This window comes from Gallinula chloropus (assembly GCF_964237585.1).
Source record: "Gallinula chloropus genome assembly, chromosome: 10".
Lineage (NCBI taxonomy): Eukaryota > Metazoa > Chordata > Aves > Gruiformes > Rallidae > Gallinula > Gallinula chloropus.
The window spans coordinates 5,894,391-5,913,540 of record NC_140095.1 but is presented as its reverse complement, the minus strand read 5'-3'; the positions used below and the strand labels follow the sequence as shown (position 1 = coordinate 5,913,540).

Below are 19,150 nucleotides of genomic sequence, written 5' to 3'. Positions count from 1 at the left end.
CCGGTCCTCACTTCACCCTGTCCTCACAGTCCACCCCACAATGCCATACATGCGGGTGTAAGCCAAGTTCGCTGAGTGAATAAACACTGCAGCATTTCTCCTTAACAAGCACAGGTACATCAAATACTATTTTAATTCTCTCACTGATGGCTTACTAAAGAAATTCAAACCCACGAAATTCAAACCTAACTTCTTATCTGGTAGGCTCAGGCTATTTCAGAGACATGTCTAAGGTACCGGGATGGAAACTGGGGTCAGGAGCTCCGCTAAGCTGACAAAAGCTAATCTGATCTGTGTAGGAGGCAGAGATTTTAAGAAGCCAACTCAAGACTGTGGAATAAATTCCTTTGCTCTGTAAATAAGAACTTACACACATGTAAATATATATATATAAAATCACATATTATCCACCTTTGCTCCAAACACAAATTGCATTTTTTGACCATAACTCCTTTAATATACTAATAGCTTTACAAAGCTGAGAAGTTTAAGTCAAATTGCTTTAGTAAGCTAAGCCAGCATTTACAGTGACCGAACAGAACAGTTCCCCTTATGCCAGTACCACTTAACAGGAGTTTACACCGGCACTTCTAATCCTGTTTGAATTCAGAGATGCGACGCAGTGGGCTGGGTACACACGCACAGGGTGCTGCAGTGAGAATAGGCAGACATTACGTACTTAAGCTGATACTATGTACTTATGTTGGTCCATATGCTATAGAAGATACCTTGCCATGGCGCTGAGTGGTGAGTAACAGCCCAGCCAAGGAAGAATAAAGAGGGCTGTAAAAGACATCTGCCTTAAAAACTATGGGTCGAGTGTCTGACCGACCTCATAACTAACCCTGCCTCAAGGAGGAGGTTGGACTAGATGTGGCCCTGACATCCCTTCCAGCCAAAATTATCTATGAACCCTTCAGTTTTATGTCTTGATAATTCGTAATTCTCAGGGCAGGTTATCCCAGTTTTCTCAGGCATTATTACAATATTATTACTTGCTATTCATCAGATATTGATGTCTGCACAGAATTTATAATTTAGACATTAGCTTCCAGGTATGCAGATGTAGACCCTGTATAAGTGTGTAGGTTGTCTCTATCAGAATAAATACCAGCCTTAACATAATTACACATTTTTCTACCTTACTGTATTAATGCTCTCTCTGAGAATCCATCCTTTAACTCAGTACAGAACTTTGGAATCCTTTCATGATGAAAAGCAGTACTATATAGACAGAGGTGTCACATTCTGCTGCTGATCTTCCTAAAGGATTCCAATAAATGGCAGCACACTGTATGGTTTCAGACTACAGAGCCTAAACATTTCAGCTGTCCCAAAAGAAAATCAGAAGAAAGCACCAAAGAAAAAAAAAAAAGAAACTGTTAAGGAGTATTGTGGGATAGTTCAGAATTAAAATAAACCCCCCTGGATAACACACTCAATGGTTCTTCATAACCCTTCTGGCTTGCAGGAATCTTCATGACAGTAAAATAGGATTAAGTGAAAAAAAACAAAGGATATTTGAATATTAAAATAAATATATCTCACCTGTTTGTTAGAGCTAGAGCTTATGGAGTTTAAATACATGCAAATGAAATGGATGAAGTAACGCCCACAAAACAGGAGCAGTATTTGGCCACATGGGTGACACAGGTAAAACAAATTAAAGTACATAAACAACAATGTGTTTGGAGGTACGTGGGTATTTCTGTATGCTCACTTGGTTGGCAGATGCAGAAGAGAAGATGAATATTTCACTACATTAAATATGTTTGATAAACATGCCTTTAATTCTTAAGTGCTAGGCATACATTCTGCATCCCTTGTTAATATACATATGCCTCATAAATATCACAAAACTTTCCCATTTTTATGGCTACCAGCCACACAAAGAACTAATAAAAGCTACAGAAATAAAAATGTTGTTTTCACAAACAAGTGTTTTAATCCTGCAAGCAGAGACAAAGCGCAGGACAGCTCTCTCTTTGTTCCTTCTCTATCTGCCTGAGCGGTAAAGGAAAAACCTCACAATCCTTTGACCACAGCCAGCTGCCTTCGTATTTCCACACTAAATGTATCTGGACAAATTATTTTGATCTATCAGGGAGACAATTTTCACCATTTCACCATACAAGAGTACATTATCTGTACTTGGAAGGGTTCTGAAAGAGGAAGGACTCTACGCTCCTCTTGCTTGATATTAAAAATATTTACTATCAGGCAGCTGACAGCTCTGCTCCTCCCCTAGCCTCATGAGACAGCCTTCATTCTCTGCACCAAATACTTAAGTCTTCCTGAGTGCAGACAGTATTTCTTCTCCAATTCTCTGTTGCAGCCATGAGAAGCACCGACTAGGCTTTCAACTTACTTGCCTTGCATCTATATTTGATGCAAGTTTTTAACCATGCTGGGACAGGCAGGATGTTATTAGTTATACTGGGACTGTTTGCTAGGAGCACTTCTCTTGGGAAGAGAAACAGAGTTATCTAAGCAAGAGAGAAGCAGCCAAGAAATCTAGAGACGCTCCACCTTGGCTGGAATAGGGTTCTATGATCAATACATTGGATTAATTCTCTTCATTCACTGATTTATACCAGGCAACAAGGTGCACAACTGTGTATTGTTATGATATTTGAGTCAGTTTAAAAAAAAACAAAACAGAACCAGGGAAAAACAGACTTAACATGATTAGAAACAAAGACCAGTCTAAAGGTATTTCCAATTACAAAACCAAAAGGAAAAAAAAAATTAAAATCTAAGATCTGCTCATGGAACATCTGAAGAAGAATCTGCTACAGTTTTTGGTGATTTGCTCTTTCTTTGCAACACGAAACTACAGCAGGAGTAGCCAATAGTGTCTCTAAACATATGAAATGGATGACAAAGAAATTTTACTTTTCCGTTTTCTATCCATGCTATTATCTTATGAAAGTTCAAGAGAAAATTGATTTATCTGAAGATGAACATTATTTACCCTTGCTGTTCATATGAAATCCTAACTTAGGTTTCCCATAATTTCAATGGGATATAGTATCATCTTTCATTTTTTATACATAGCTAAACTGGTATCACATCCTAAGGAAAATTAATTAGTCGTCTTTGAGACAATACCAATTTCATAGAATCCCAGACTGGTTTGGGTTGGAAGGGACCTCAATACCCATCTAGTCCTACCCCTGCCAGGGGCAGGGACACCCCCCACCAGCCCAAGGTGCCCAAAGCACCATCCCACCTGGCCTTGAACCCTGCCAGGGATCCAGGAGCAGCCCCCCCCCAGCTTCTGTGGGTACCCTGTGCCAGGGCCTCACCACCCTCATTTGCTCCAAGCTGTAAAACCAAACAGTATATCTCACCAGTATTTCACCGGCTCAGAGCACAAAGTGCTAGCACTGCCCTAACCCAAACTGCAGAGGGCTTCTGTAACACTCCCCTCCACATTCCTCGAGGCACTAACAAGATGACACCTTGCAACTTCAAACCAGGAGTTGAAGGTATCTCACCTGAGGATTGATGCTCTGCTGATCTTATGAGAGCTCCACAGGCCCTAATCGGGGCGGCTTTCGGTTTTGGACATGTATGGGGGTATGTTTAATCGGGCCCAGCATGCAGCCAATTCCCTGTAATGAATCCTCTAAGTGGTGAGGAAGTTTTAGGGAAGATCCTTCTGAACTACCACTCCCTGGAAGAACTACCCCGCAGTTAAATGACAACGCTTCTCTCCTCTGGGCACGAAGCAGCTTTCCAGCGTGCAGATCTGCTGCTCATTCTGAATGAAACAACTTCCTAATTCTAATTATTTCCTAAGCTGGAGTCAAGTTACCTAGTTCAAGCAAGGGAACAGTAGCAGTAGCTCTGTATTAAACCTGCAATTTTTAGTCATAAGACACAAAAAATCATAAATAAAAGCAATGCTGAAAAGAACAGAAACCTTCTCTTTCTCTTCACTATCCTTTGTTCACACCTGAATGATATCTCACATTTTGTAACATCTTTATCATGCAATAAAATATAGGGAAAAAAATTAATTATGATCTAGGGGCAGATTCTGCAAATAACTTTTAAGTAAAATCCCTGATATCCATAGGAACATAGAAATCAGACACATTCTATTTACCTTGCTAGAAATCTTTAAAAACACAGTGTTTATTTCAGAAATGCTGACAAAAATCTTTAGCATAGTAGGAGAAACTCTAACTATAAAGACTGAATAAACAGATGCAGACTTAAATGGAAGGCAAATATGCTAAAGTATCCCTATTCTGCTGAATAAATATTTCCCTCTACAAAGCATCTGATACTTAAACCTTTCTGTGCAGGAACACTTCCACATTAGGTAAAAAGGATTTCAGGAATTGCATGGTGGTGAGAAACACAAATACTGGTCAAAGATGACAGACTTCACTGACCGAATTCTGTGTATGAAGGGCTGAAAGATTACCAGGAATGGGGAAAGCAGTGGGGTTTAATAACACTCTCTTAATTTTATTTTAAGAAAAATTTAATGTTGTATGAGAATTTAGAGACACTTCAGTGCATTCACTACATTTGCTGAGTGATGTTTCATACGTATTTGGGTCTTTTGGTACAATATATGAACTACTGTTGGAAATTAAGGGGGGGTTTGTGACCAATTCTGATTCACCTTTTTTCTTTAGCCTAGAAGCAATCACAATTGTTATAGAATATATAACAAAATATTCCACTGAAAAAATCCCAGACCGATAACCTGTACTGGACTTGGATTAAGGAAAGCTGCAACTGCAAGTTAAAGCTCAAGGAATACATATAGATTTTTTGTTTCCACTTCCCCTTCAGCCTTCTAGCAACACATGTGGGAGTAGCACACTATATGCATTGTTTAGGCTTCTGGTTCATAAGGGTGTCTGCAGAGGAGTACTGCAGAAACAACCAGCACAGACCTGCTCACACAAACGTCACATTTCCACTCAGCTAGTATTCCCTCCGAGCAACGGCTGCCCTCTCAGTCTTCACACAGTGACCTTGACTCTAATAACCTGTTTGCTAAATATGGAAAGCTTTCTCCATTCTAAATCAATATTTCTGACTTATTTTGGGGAAAAAAAAAATAAAAATTCAAACACTCACAGGACACAATGAAGATATATATGGATCAGCTTCATGATAAAGAATCAATTAATAACGATCCAAGGGAGGCAGTAACAAAGAGCAATTTTACCCCTAGTTTCCAAAGAAGCCAACAAAAAGATGAATTGGATCTAAAAATCTATTTCACCATGTCCCCCAACCCCGCCCAATCCAAGTACCTATTAACAATGCTGCACGGTGAGCAGTGCCAACCTTCATTTCATATTCCTAACAAACTCCTAGGCACTGATTTTCTGTCTGAAGCCTAAACCATCTTTTCAGGTTTTCTGAAACAAGAAAAAGCACATTGTCATTATTTTTCCTCTACTGTTATCAAATTACTCTGAGGAAATAAAAAGTAGTAAGGAATAGAATTAATTGGAATCTGTTAACATTTTAACAAATTCCTGTTATACTTTCACTTTTCAGCAGCAAGTAATGATCCACAGCTTCCTGCTTTCAGAAATACCTTCCTTGTTCAAATGCAAGTCAGTCCAAAATTTAAAAATAAAACAGGAAAGAGGGAGAGAGACATCCAACTTCTTTTTCTATAGCCGCTTAATTCTGGGCACACTCTCTGCCATTGTAAAACTCTGTGCTATAATGCTAATTCCTCTATTAATTTCAGAGAGAAGTGATCTGTAACCCAGCATACACACATTTTGCCTTGCTTTATTAAATGGAAAGCAGAGCAGTCAGATCAGTTTATAGCTAAAACACGCTGAAAAGTGGATGGCAACACTGAGGTCTGCTCTCTGGTATTCGCAGCGGCTAGAACAAAACATCAGCTCTCTCATCTGCACTAACGTGTCTCTGCTTTTAGGAGAATTGGCATCTTCTGGGACATTTGGGTTTTTGTGTTTGTGCATGCTGAATTTACAAAAATAACTTCATGCTATTCTTAAGGAGCTCATCCACAAGCTCACCAGTCCCTTCTAATTCTTAACAACTGGGAAATCAGTTTTAAGGCAGTTTTTAACATCAATAAATCACCACGTTCTAAGTAAACATGTTATTCCTAAGCTGATGGTCATGGTTGTTAATTGTTTCTCTTGGATAATTGACCTCTTAGCATTGTTTCTAACATAAAATCACAAGCTAGTAATATTTTTCGCTACAAACTGATTTAGTCTTAATTAAAAAGAATGGGTTTCAGTCATGTCTACACCACTGCACTGTATTTATTCGGAAACAAAGCTATATTCACTACTATTTCTCTTCAGAACAGGGACTGCATCTTGATGCGCTGTGGTCCCTTAGCTCAGGTGTTCAATGCTCCAAAAAACTGACTACTTGAAGGCAAATTAAAACATTCATTAAAGCATAGATGCTGTATGAATCCTCTTCATTTGTCACACTCATGAATAACTTCACTGTTTCAACATCTACCTAGAAAAAAAAAATCCCATCTGCAACTTTATAATTAACTGGAATGAATACAGAAGAGACTGATCTTTACTTCATATGGGTTTCTGTAATAATATATGAAGATACTAGAAGCATATACACTTTTTAGTTATATGAAAGACTGGCAGCTCATGTAGCACAGTCTATTCTCATCACTCCAGAACATATAAGAAGCAATACATAAACTTTTCCTTGTAGCTACTTTGTAGGGTATCTCATTTTAACAGCATCTTAAAAGCAGGCCACAGTCTCTTGATGCCAAGCTCATCAACCTACTCTGTGCTGGACTGTTAAAAACCGTGAACAGAAACTAAAAGTACAATGGGATGAGGAAAAAAGCGATAAACCCTGATGTTGATTGGCAGTTTGTCAAAATTACAGCTCCCTGTTTACGGCACACAGGAACCCCACGGCTTTTTAAAAGGCACTGCAGAGCAGAGCTAATGCAGCTGTGTGGGGCAGGCTCGAGGTGCCATTATGCAAACCCTATCTGAGAGAACACAGGAACCGTTTTACACTTGAACATCTGGGACTCGCTGCGCAGTCCCAAAAAACCAATGAGACACACAGGGAAAGGCAACGGATCCCAGATGTTCAGCACTGGTCACGGGCCATGGAGCTGGCAGATTGCGGAAAGGCGGGAGGAAAAGCACCTCTTAAGTTTAGTGGAACGAGAGGGAGAAAAGAGAAGCAGACAGCCATGTCTCCTCTGCCTACATTTTCATCAGGGGTAGTGTTATGAACCATGGCACAAATCTTTGAGAACGCAAAAGTTACTATTTGTTCCTGAAAACTCTTAAGAGAACTACTTGCTTGCAGTGTAATATTTAAGGTAAGTATGTAGCACCCGGTGCTAAGGCCCAGTTCTGAGATTTGAAAATCTTCAAGGAACAGCTGGACGTGGAATCCTTTCTGCTCTAACCCTGTTACTGACCGAAGGGAGTCTGAGGAGAAGTAGAGTAACCTTCATTTCTTATGTCCTGCTTTTCCTGTGGCTTTCAGTGCTATGACTGAACTGCTGCTAGATTAACGAGACACCAGTGCTGCTTTGTCTCTCTGCATCCCAGCATGGATGTGGTTTGAATACACCTGACAGAATGAGATGGACAGTAATATGTCAATCAATACCGTATCACTGAAAACACTATAGAAGGACATGCTGGAAATTGTCACAATCTACACTCTTAGTCACAATTTTCACGGCAGCTATACATCAGGCAATAATGACCCCAGGATTACTCCAACTACCTGCACTTTCAACTTGCAGACACGAACGTGGACGATACCCTCAGGCCTGAAGACATTCAAGAACACTCAGGTCTGCATTTAGTTCTTATATTTCAGTTACTTAAGTGATGTTTGCAATTTCTCTGGGCAAATGAGATATGCTACATTATACGATGGTGTCTGTTGGACAGAAAACTGCTTCTTTTTATACATATAGAAAAACCGTACCTACAATGAAATACGCTGAGGCTACCTACTTCTCCAGAAGCAAGGTTATCCTAATAAGCATTTCATAAGCAGGTCAGAATAGGGAAAAAAAGAACAAGAGAAGAGTGCCAAATAACAAAAATTCTGTAAAAACTTTGTTCAATAAGAATGGCTCAAGATACCTCATAACCAGTGCCCTGAACACGTCCCTGTACTCAAACCCTAAGATTTTTTTTTTTTTTTAAATCATCTAAGTAAGGCTTTTAGTGAAAGGAGGATGTATCAATATTCAACATCAGTGTGTATTTCATCCTTGGTGAGTAGTTACTGCATGAGAGATAACTGACAGTTTAAAGAGAAGCTTTCAATAGTCTCATTTTTTCCCCAAAGCCCTAAATAGATCACACAGCAAAATCCTGAACTGACATTTCAAAGATGCTGTGGAGACCGCTTTTTTTTTTCCTCCCCTTTTTCATTCTGACATTAGTATTTTTAATACAACATTAAACTAAGAAAATATTAAGTAGAAAATTTCAAAAGCATCGCCTATCTTAGGAAGACAAGCCTCTAACTTCTAATGCATCCTACTCTTAATTTGATACTAAATTGACAAGACGCTGAAAAGGTAACGTCTTGCGTCTGAATTGTTATTCCATGGAGTTTGCAGCAGTCAGGCAAAACACATTTGGCTTCATTTGCATCTTCAAGCATGAAAGATTATGTGAAACTGATATTAAAGATACAAGAATTATACCTTGAGAATGTATAAGCAAGAATGCAAGTGATGGAGGAAAAGATCTCTTGAACAAGAACTCTAACAGCAGGCCTACAAAGGACGGGCAGACATTGTTCTCCTGTGGATTTGTTTCTTAGCAAGTATAAATGCTACATAAACGCATACACACGTATATACATACATACCTCAAGGTCTGGCACCACCTTTCTATCTCAATGCAATCTGTTTCTGACCTCTCACAAGCATTCCCGTGTCTTTGTTGTTTTGTATCCAGCAACACCATGTAATTCACTCGCTCGCTGAAGCTGTGCTTGACACCGCAGGGTACAAAATAACACAGAAAACATTATCTGGGGAAGAAGATAAGATTGCCTGATGCTGTGAATACTCCTATGAACAGCAAAATCAGCTTTGCCCTTTCAAAAGTTAGATCAGCTGCTTGCCTGATTGATTGCCCTCCCCCTCTTTTTGTGGTCTTTTAAGAGTTCAAGAATTGGCCAGAAAATCAATATAACTCATGTAGAAGCCCCTCCGAAAGGAGAAAAAAGAAATGCGATTTTAGTTTGGGAAACTATTCACTACTTTCTGCTGGGTGCATCTTTGAAGTACCAGACAAAATGCAGGAAGCTTTTCTGAAAACACACTCATTAAATTTTTGGGGCTAGAAAGGGAAGAAGGTCATGTTCTGCAAATATCCTATAGACAGAGAAAGAAAAAAGCCGCTCAAGTGTTCTGACACCGTGCTGTGACATATTTCAATCATTTACAGGAAGCCCTCAGCAAAGATGCAAACAGGAAAGTTCTTCCTCATGAATAAGCTTGCCTTTTAGCCAAAAAAATCCCCAGCTGCCCTGCCTGCATTCTGCAGATGAAAAGGAATTCTGTTCCTAAATTCTCTGAAACTCAAACCACTCTTACAGTACACAAATCTCTACAAAGAATATTCCCTTCCAAATACATATAATCATCTATATTGCTCAGCTATGGTAAAGGAAGAGGATGCACAGGATGGTTCTGGATTCCTTAGTGCTACAGAAGCTGCTCAGAAAGTTTACTCATCCCTGCCACAGACAAGTATCCAAATGTCTTTTACTTACTGGGATGGGAATTTACGAAGTTACAAACCAGGAAAAAAAAAAATCTGCATGAGAGTCAAAACAAGAGATATTCATACAGTGTGCAATCCAGGACTTCACAGCCAAGAGATTTTACTCAGAAGTTTTGGAGGTGAAATAAAAGGTGACACATTTAAAAGCCCAACAAATGTAGCTCAAAAACATTGGCTTGGGGAAGAGCAGCTGGAAAGCTGCTCAGCAGATAAGAACCTGGGGGGTGTTGGTGAACAGCCAGCTGAGCATGAGCCAGCAGTGTGCCCAGGGAGGGCAGCAGCATCCTGGCTGGTAGCAGGACCAGGACAATGATCATCCCCCTCTACTGGGCATTGGTGAGGCCGCAGCAGACACTGAGGTGCTGGAGCTTGTCCAGTGAAGGGCAATAGAGTGGGAAAGGGTCTGGAACACAAGTCTGATGCCTCTGATGGCTGAGGGACCTGGGGTTGGTTAGCCTGGAGGAGGCTGAGGGGAGACCTGACTGCTTTCTGCAGCTACCTGAGAGGAGGGTGCAGCTGGGGGCGGGGGGGGGGGGGGGGTGGGGGGTGCAGGTGTTGGTCTCTTCTCCCAACTAATAAGCAACAGGACAAGAAGAAACAGCTTAGTTGCACCAGGGTTAGATTGGGTATTAGGAAAGTTTAGATTAGCTATTAGGGAAAAATTCTTCACTGAAAGGGTTGCCAAGCACTGGAATAGGCTGCCCAGGGAAGTGGCTGAGACACCATCCCCAAAGGTATTTAAAAGACGTGTAGATGTGGCACACAGGGACATGTATTAGTGGTGGACTTGGAAGTGTTAGGTTTATGGTTGGGTTCGATGAGCTTAAAGGTCCTTTCCGACCCAAATGATTCCATGTTTTCAGGAAGAAATATCTATCAGCTTATTTACTGGGAACTTGCATCTCTACTGAAATGTGGTGACACTGGACTAGACAACCACTGGTCTAATTGACTAGCCCATTCCCTTGGGTTTGGTTACAAAACATGAGATAATACAAATTGCCTGTCCAAAACATCACTTTACCTCAAGAGTTCCTCTAAGCTCGTGTGACGGAAATGAAAATGTAAATTATGTGCAGAGAATGACAGAAATCACTGAGATTCTCCCAGATTAATTCAGGAGGTATCTGAATTGTTCCATTTTGCTGAAGAGATACATGGAGGGGAAAACACCCTATCACACTCCAAATGAAAGCTTGACACCCTGTACCTAAAAGACAACATCACTGATGTACTTATAAGGGAGCCTGCTTCCAGGTGTAAAGACAAAAGGATGACTGTATTATACAGGGGAAGAACCTGAATCTACAGATACAGGAACCGTCTCTAATGGTTTTGGTCATGTCATCATATATATTACCAACATATTTCTGTATCATCAGTAATGAAAAGTGGTCATGACCCAAATATTCTATGCATTTTTCCACATTACATTAAAATATGTGTTCTTCCCTCTACAGAGCATGCAATCTAAATTTCTATCATCGTCATTAGAGGGGGTTTTATGCCTTGATAGGTTATAAACTGTTACAGCTTAATTTTAAGTTAGAAGTGCATTGGAGAAGTCTAATATATCTAGCTCCTTCTAAATTGCTCTTTGTCAGATACGATGGCTTTCCACCGCTCCTCCCACACACTTTCCATCTCTCCTGAAAATTGCCTCATCTTTGAATCATTACCGTTGTAATTACAACAAGAAAAATCAGTAGTAGAAGAAAAAAATCTTTGACAAAGAGCATTATCATGGGACAAAAATATCCTGCTAAACCCAAAGATAACACAATGCTGCATTATTAATGTTTCTATGGACTATTGACTTCACGATAAAATAAAAATCTAAATCTTGACACTTTATGTGTGGCATTCCTTCCAGTCTACAAAAAACATAAACATGCCTAAAAGCTGGAAAGGGCACAGTCATCCCAAAACCCTCAGGGAAAACAAATTTTTAGCAAACTTTTCTTTTTTTTTTAAACTAAAAAAAGAGGTGGAATACTATCCATTAGTACTGGGGGAGTCTTGCTACTTCAAAGGGAGAGGATTTATACTATTTACCTACTGGGTGTAATATTTACTCTTTGTTTGGATGTCTCAGAGTGGCTCAATAAATACATTGACAACCCATTGTTCTGCAAATACAGAACACCCTGATTAGTCTCTTTGGCTAGATAAATGATCAATTGTACTTCTAAGAGTGGCGTTAGATTCTGAAAGGGGATGGGAGTACAAATCTTAACACAGGCCATTATAAACCATACTTAGAAGGAACGCTTCCTTTTCAGCTCATTTAAAATCAGGCTGGAGGAGAGCTCATATAGTTCAGTGTTCCTATCAGCTTCCTGCCCCCAGGCAGGGTGCATTACCTCTCTGCTATTTCTGACTGGTGTTTGTCTGAACTGTCCTTAGAAGCCCCATTGCTGAGGATTCCACAACTGCCTCAGACAACGTACCTCAGTTTTTCATTTACTGCTACAAGGTTTTCCTAACACCTAACCCAGATGTCCTGTACTGTAACTCAGATTTCATATCTTAATCATGGAGACCATGGAGATCTCTCTCTCTCTCTTGCACATTCTTATATATTTGAAAATTTTAGCTTATTTCCAACAGTGTAGGTGACAAAGTTCGTTGTTCTTTCAAGTTCTTTTCCTTTATTCAAGGCCCTGTAAATACAGCAGATAAGGCATAGGGCTAACACAGATTTCCAGCTCTCTAGTTTAGTAAGGAACATGTCCTACTGTTGGCCAGTTTCAGTAGAGAGGCCAAGGACTTGGTGGAAGGAAGAGTCTGCAGAGATGCATGCAGCATCCCTGGCTGTGTCCTGCCTACAACGTAATTAGTTGGAGGTTCAGCTTCTATGGCTATCAAAGGGGGGACAGCTCACTTGCATTGAAAATTTTAAAAGAAGGAACAAAATATAAGAATTGTCTTGATCACGATCCACAGTGGAGTATCCATAGAATCAAATACCCTTTAGCACTTCTCTTTTGCCACTTTCTGTCCCAAAACAGCTAACGTAGGGTCTGAGCAGACAAGAGAACATGACAGCTTGCCACAGAGAAAACCTGTTGTGGAGAGCTTACCTTACAAATACAGTGTTTGCAGACTTCTAAATTTTACTTACAAATATTAAAGATTAAATCCCAGTTTCATGGGTCTAGGTGAGATTTTTTACCAGTGTCTCAATAGGAATTGCATTTCATCCTGTGGGGATATGGATTACAGACATCACACTGCTCTTACCATACAATCCTGCTAGTTTGTGAGACTGCCATCCACAGCAGTTTCAAATCAACAGTTTTAAACATCCAAATATTATTTTCAGTGAAAGTAACAGACCTGTTTTATACCAGCACACTTTAACAACACTTAGATGATTCATGAAAAAACCAAAAGCCTCCTCTTAAAAATTCTGGCATGAAATTGGTTCAAGATTTAGCAACTGCTATACTTAAGTCTTTTGCTTTGTTATTAGTTTTCCAATATTTTTTTTTCTCATCTAGATTACCCTCTATTATTTAGTTATAACTTCCTCCATAATTGCAATCAATGAATAATAATCACTTAATAAACATATCCTGACAGGTCTATTTTTGCACTGGGAAAAGATTCATTTTCTTTATCGTCACTCCAGTAAGCAATTTTTCTCCTCCCCTGAATTAGCAAAGCGAACTGCCTGGCACAGAGCTCTGCTCTGCTCAGCATTCCAGCCAGGTCAGGCTCCACTCCCTGCATCTACATCTTGGTTATCAAAACCTGAGTAACTTGGAATTTGCATGCAGGTATTTTTATATGCAATTCTACTGCTGCACAAAGGTAAAAGGGGTATTCTCAGAGACTTTTCAGAGTGTTTTTCTTAAAAGGCAAGTAATACAGAGAGAAACTGCAGTTTTGGTAGGTTTTCTGAGCTTCCACACTGAGCATCAAAATGCCAAAGAACGCGCATCCTGTCAACCACCTATAAAGGCCTAATTTCCTAAAAATAGAATAAAATATCTTGGATACCTGCAGGTTGTTATGATTTCTTTTCCACTGCCATGTGAAAATAGCACATGAAACTGGTAAAGAAACACATAAGAAAACATGGTTTGGTTTGCATAAAGAAACCTGGATGTTTTTCCTCATGAATCAGATCAGTCTGCCCTAAGTGGGCTTGGCCTCAAGTCACCAGCATCGAAGCTAGTTTTGCTTCAAAAGACTTCAGACTGGTCACAGCAATATATGGAAATATTAGGTAAATAAACTCTCCTATGAGAGTTTCACATTTTTCTACTTGAAGTCCATAAGGAGAACTTCTCAAATGTCTCGTGAGGTGAAGACCTGCTATAGATATTAAAAAAGTCAAAGTGTGTACAGGGAAAGAGATTCAACCTCTGCTAATATGCTATTATACTCTGGTCTGGCCTGACTTCACCTCAGGACAAACATGCTTTGATTTAAAAAAACAAAAAATTTAAAAAGAAGTCAAGGCTGGAATAAATTAAATTTTCATTCCTGAATATTGCCTCACTCCTCAGTTAGTAGCTCTGACATTAAATGGTCCGTCAACCTTGCAGTTGAAAACAAAACTGTAAAATAAAGGAGTTTTCTACATTGAGTTTCTGTAAACTTTTGAAATGTACTTTAGTTCCTCACGCTAACATTTAAAACAACTTGAGCAACTCACCCTTGCTCAAAAGTATCAATCCACTCTAAAGACAAATCTTCCACCAGTAACTTGTAGCATTTTTTGTACAAATATTGACAAAACGTGAGTTTTACCACCCTTATCCCCCAAACTCCTGTTTCAGCCCCACATAACACAAGCCAGCAGGATGAAGCCAAGCCATCCCTCTGAGCTGAGGTCTGTGCCTGGCAACCCACTTTCTGCCCTTGTCAATGACCTCAGAGTCATGCTTGATGAGACCAGCATCACAGGATTCTTACTAGGACAGGTCTGGCACAAGGATCCATATCTGTCTCTGTACAACAGGCAACTTCCACATGGATTTAATATACGATTCCCAGGAGGGCAAACTGAAGTTTTCTGCTCTAGTGTCATCTCTGCACAGCCAGAAGTTTCAAGGAAATCCTTCTGATATATGCCAGATAAAAAAGCTTATGCAAATTCTGATCACTTCAGCAGTAACTCCCTCACTGAAGGCTTGGTTATGTACATCAATAATATGAAAAACACTCACTTCCCAGCTCTGAAAATTAGACTGAAAATCTCACTTAAGAGTTCACCAGTTCAGCTTGTAATGTTCAGAATTCTTTTAAGATCTCGGTACAAAGCGCCTTTTTGTGTGCACAGTAATGAAGACTTTAGATACACTAATTACAGCTAAACATAGGCATATTACTGAAAGGTTATAAAGCAAACCAAATTTTGCGCAAAGCAGCAACTTTTAAAATAAGCAATTGTTACATAATTTACTGCAAACAAAGATACAGATGCCAGGCATTTTGTGAAGGTCTGGGAAGTACTTAATATGAAAACAAAATGCCTGGATTAATCTAGGAGAGATATGTTGATATGATGGAAGTCAGAAAGCAATTGTGAAAAAACACTCTGCATCTCTGCTGGTGACAAAGTGTTCAGTCTTAAAAGCTTTGATTTGAATTGTATTAGCGTAGTGTGGTGGAAGCATGCAGCACCACAACATCAAAGTATAGGCCCCCAAAATATATCAGGGATTTTTTTTTTTTCCTCTCTCCAGTAAGAATATACTTTAAGTTTCCAATTTGTGTATTGGAAATGGTTTGTATATCCAGGGAGAAATCAGAGGGGAATGAAAAAAGAAAAACAGCTTGAGGGATGCAAGAATCTCACCATACTTTTAAGTAAAGAAATAACAATTCACTTGTAATAGGACTGTCCCATTAGGGTCCCTGATTGCCATGAAAATGTCAATTGACCTGCTCCTTTTCTTTGTTAAATTTACCACATTCAGATAATGGAAACAACATGACCTTTGATTTGGACCCACTAGGTGTCTTTTAAGGTACTCCTCACAGTCCTCCAAAAATCCCGCCTGAATCCCACATTGCCTCAGCAGTTGGATGTTCTTGTTCCAGATAATTTTGCTCAGACTTCTCAGAAGTGACGTGATCACTCAGAATTCCCCATTTATGATTACAGGCTGGGTAAAATAACAATTTTAATCCTTTGCTTTCATTAACTGTATAAAATCATCCAGACACACTACCTGTCTGCTTACAGAGACAAAATAACGAACTTCATTTAGAAACAATTAATTCCTCTTCAGTATGAATTTCCAAGCAGGGTAACTGAGAGGATAGAACATCCTTTTGCTTTGTGTAAGTATAACCTTTTTGAACTTCCCAGGCTGACACATGGCAGCTGAGATGCAATCGTGTTAGGCACGGCACTCTGCGTGATGCCGGTGCTGTACTGAGCAGCAGGCTATTAGGAAAGGGTACAGCAGCATGCTGCACTACCGGCGGGGCCCTCCCATGCTGGGATTGTCTATATGCAAACACCATGCCCACTGTCACAGCACAACACCGGAGAATGCTAGGGAGCTATTTCTGTAACACCAGGAACACTTATTCCTCCACAACTTGACCCCTGCTCTGTGTGGGGATGGCGGTGATGTGTTTCAGATGTGATGTATAATAGCAGGAGAGCACTGATGCATCAGACCAGGAAATTAAAAAAGATGCCATTCACACAAAGGAATGTTTAGTTAAGTTTGAAAATCTTGGCTCAGACGAGACCGTAATGGACCATTTGTTACATCTTTACTTACTAATGTTCGTTTGCTGTGGGATTTGTTGTTGGGTTTTTCCCTCTACCAATCAGTTTGTTACTGATTTTAAATGGTTCCAAGAGCTCATCTGCATTTCACCCAACGCATTTCGAGTCGGAGATAATATCCAAGAGCACTAGGGTCCTTAAAGGAACAGCCCATTACAATACACGACAGTAACTATGTTTCTACGATTTATGAAAAGAAAGCAATATGTGCCTGTTTCGGTGCCTGTCGTTTGCCTACCAATGGTGCAGTGCTCCCCATTCCAGCCCTCTCTGCATTCACATTTCCCATCTTTACAAGTTCCGTGCTCTGTGCAACGGGGATGACACACACGCTGGTCACACGCAACTCCTGTCCACCCATCTTCACAGCGACACGCTCCGCCGATGCACACTCCGTGAGTGCCACAGTCTACAGAGCACACTTCTAGGAGGAAGAAAGAGAAAGCAGGTTACAGTTAGCTTCTGCCCTTGGCAACGGGGCAGCGGCAGTGGCCGAGTCGGGAAGGGAACACCGAGTGGAACATGTATGCTTTTGCTGCAGTTAAAACTGGCTGATCCACATGCTGAGCCGAAGTAGAATTTAACTTTTGCTTAAAACCAAGCTAAGTTATATTAAAAAGGTGTTTCAGGAAGAAGCACAGTCTTACCCTGACCTGGACTGCTGGCAATTTCAATACAGACACTGATTTGCAAAGAATGAAACTCACCTAAAGCTCAAAGACCAGTGACAATTCAGGGTCACCTGGACTCTAGGGCTGATGCGTAAAAGACACTTTCAAGGGAGAGATTTTGGAATCCTATTGCTAAAGTGCTCCATTATCCGGTGTATTACTCCAAGTCTTTTACCACTCTCTGCCCCCTGAAGTTGTAGACAAGCAAGCAGAGGGGTCTTTTGGCTCATGCAGCACCAAAGACATTGACTGTGAAACTCTCATTCATGAATTTTTTTTCTGTCTGCTGCTGCATGAAGCAGAAAATAACACATCTTCATATTCATTTCACTTGTGGGGTATTCTAAGGCATTAATCCTAAGTAGGAACTGAATAAGTGTGAAAACTAAGTATCATTTTGAGAGACTTGCTTATGGCCTCCAGCTCCATCTCAAGGTTCAGCTAACAATATAAATGCTAAATTCCCAGGATTTTTTCCCCCACAAATAGAACATTTGCTATCTTGTCAAAACTGTTTTTTTCTCTTTAGCTCCTTCTGTTAGAAGAATCAAGTTTTACGAGCGTAGCTTTGGAGAGGATGACATTTTTTAGCCTACACTTTTGTGCCTGCTTTTTAGCATCTCTTACTCTAAAATTGTGGGGGGTTTTTTAATATGCCATAAATGATTGAAAAGGGAAAAATACCGTTATTTGGAAAGAGATTTTTCTAGTTTTTAATGTTCTTAATTTTGATGTGCAGCAAAGCAAACACAAAAACCATACTTAATTTAGTGTATTCTGTTCTTCAAATGTTGTAAAACACATTTATAAGGGATGGGGGTTTGAATTTACAGTTGGGAAGCCACATGTGCAGCGCTTAAGTAACTGTTACAGTTCAAATGGGGATCAGCATCCGAATGAAATACAAACTCCTGACTTGCATCTCCTGATCCCCCTGCTGACAGTCACATTAAGGACATCACAAAAACCAGTATCAAAGATATACACACTTCTCCCCAACATGAGTAAGTCCATTCCAAAGACAATCTTCTCACTTGACACAGATATTAGCATTTCAACAAAACCAGAATATTATTGCACAATGGGGGAAACGCCCCCGTTTTTCTTACCGACGGAGCAGTCAGGACCCATCCAGTTGGGATCACAGCTACAAAGACCTGTGTCAGACAGGTAGGTACCATGCCCGCTACACTGGTCTGGACACTGGGCTCGGGGAAGCTCACAATTTATTCCACCCCAACCCGGGCTGCAGAGACATTCCCCATTCACACAGACTCCGTGGTTGGAGCACGTTGGATCTAAGCAATCAACTACAGAAGAAAACAAGAACATAGAGAGAGGTCAGTCCATGCAATAGGATGTTAGGAAAACATGAGGATGTGTGCTCTGAAAAGTCTGTATCACTGTGATAAATAAAGCAAATGGATGTAGCTCTTCCAGTCATATTAACACCTGGTTTGAGAAAGAGGAAGTGCAAAGCACTTTACATTAGCTCCAAATCAACCAGGGTGTGACAGAACAATAAAGCTTACTGCAGGAATGCTGTAGTGAAGAAGCACAAAGACTTAAAAATAACATTTAAATATATATAGTAGAAGTTCCACACAGAAATTGCCCCAACCTGGGGATATTTCTTCTGAAATATGTTGATGTTGCAATGACATGTTATTCAATAATTTTTAAAAAACCCAACCCCTTAAAAAATGGCACTTTTACAGGATGTTTCTCTTTGGAGTATCTTCATCAATACTGCAATTGTTACTATTGAAATGCTAGAGCACTGCGACAATAACATTATGATATCCACTTTGAGTACTTAGAGGTCAAAACATCAGTAGGCTTTCAGCTTCACCTAGACTCCTAAATCATTCAGGCACTTCTGAACATTTGATTCTTGGTCCATGAGTAGCTGAGCTGTCAAACTGAGA

At 40.0% G+C, this 19,150-nt stretch overlaps 1 protein-coding gene across 6 annotated transcripts in view; it reads right to left on the bottom strand.

Moving 5' to 3' along the window:
• The window catches only part of TENM2 (teneurin transmembrane protein 2), a gene marked incomplete at both ends in the record, with an annotated part of 509,065 nt that overhangs the window by 61,904 nt on the left and 428,011 nt on the right, over positions 1–19,150 (bottom strand). For 3 of the 6 annotated variants that reach the window (XM_084268596.1, XM_084268598.1, XM_084268600.1), the window contains 2 exons: positions 16,763–16,975; positions 18,332–18,532. In XM_084268596.1, the coding sequence (XP_084124722.1) occupies positions 16,763–16,975; positions 18,332–18,532 (414 nt within the window). The remainder of the gene's footprint in view (positions 1–16,762; positions 16,976–18,331; positions 18,533–19,150) is intronic. The other 3 variants (XM_084268597.1, XM_084268599.1, XM_084268601.1) reach the window with 1 other exon arrangement.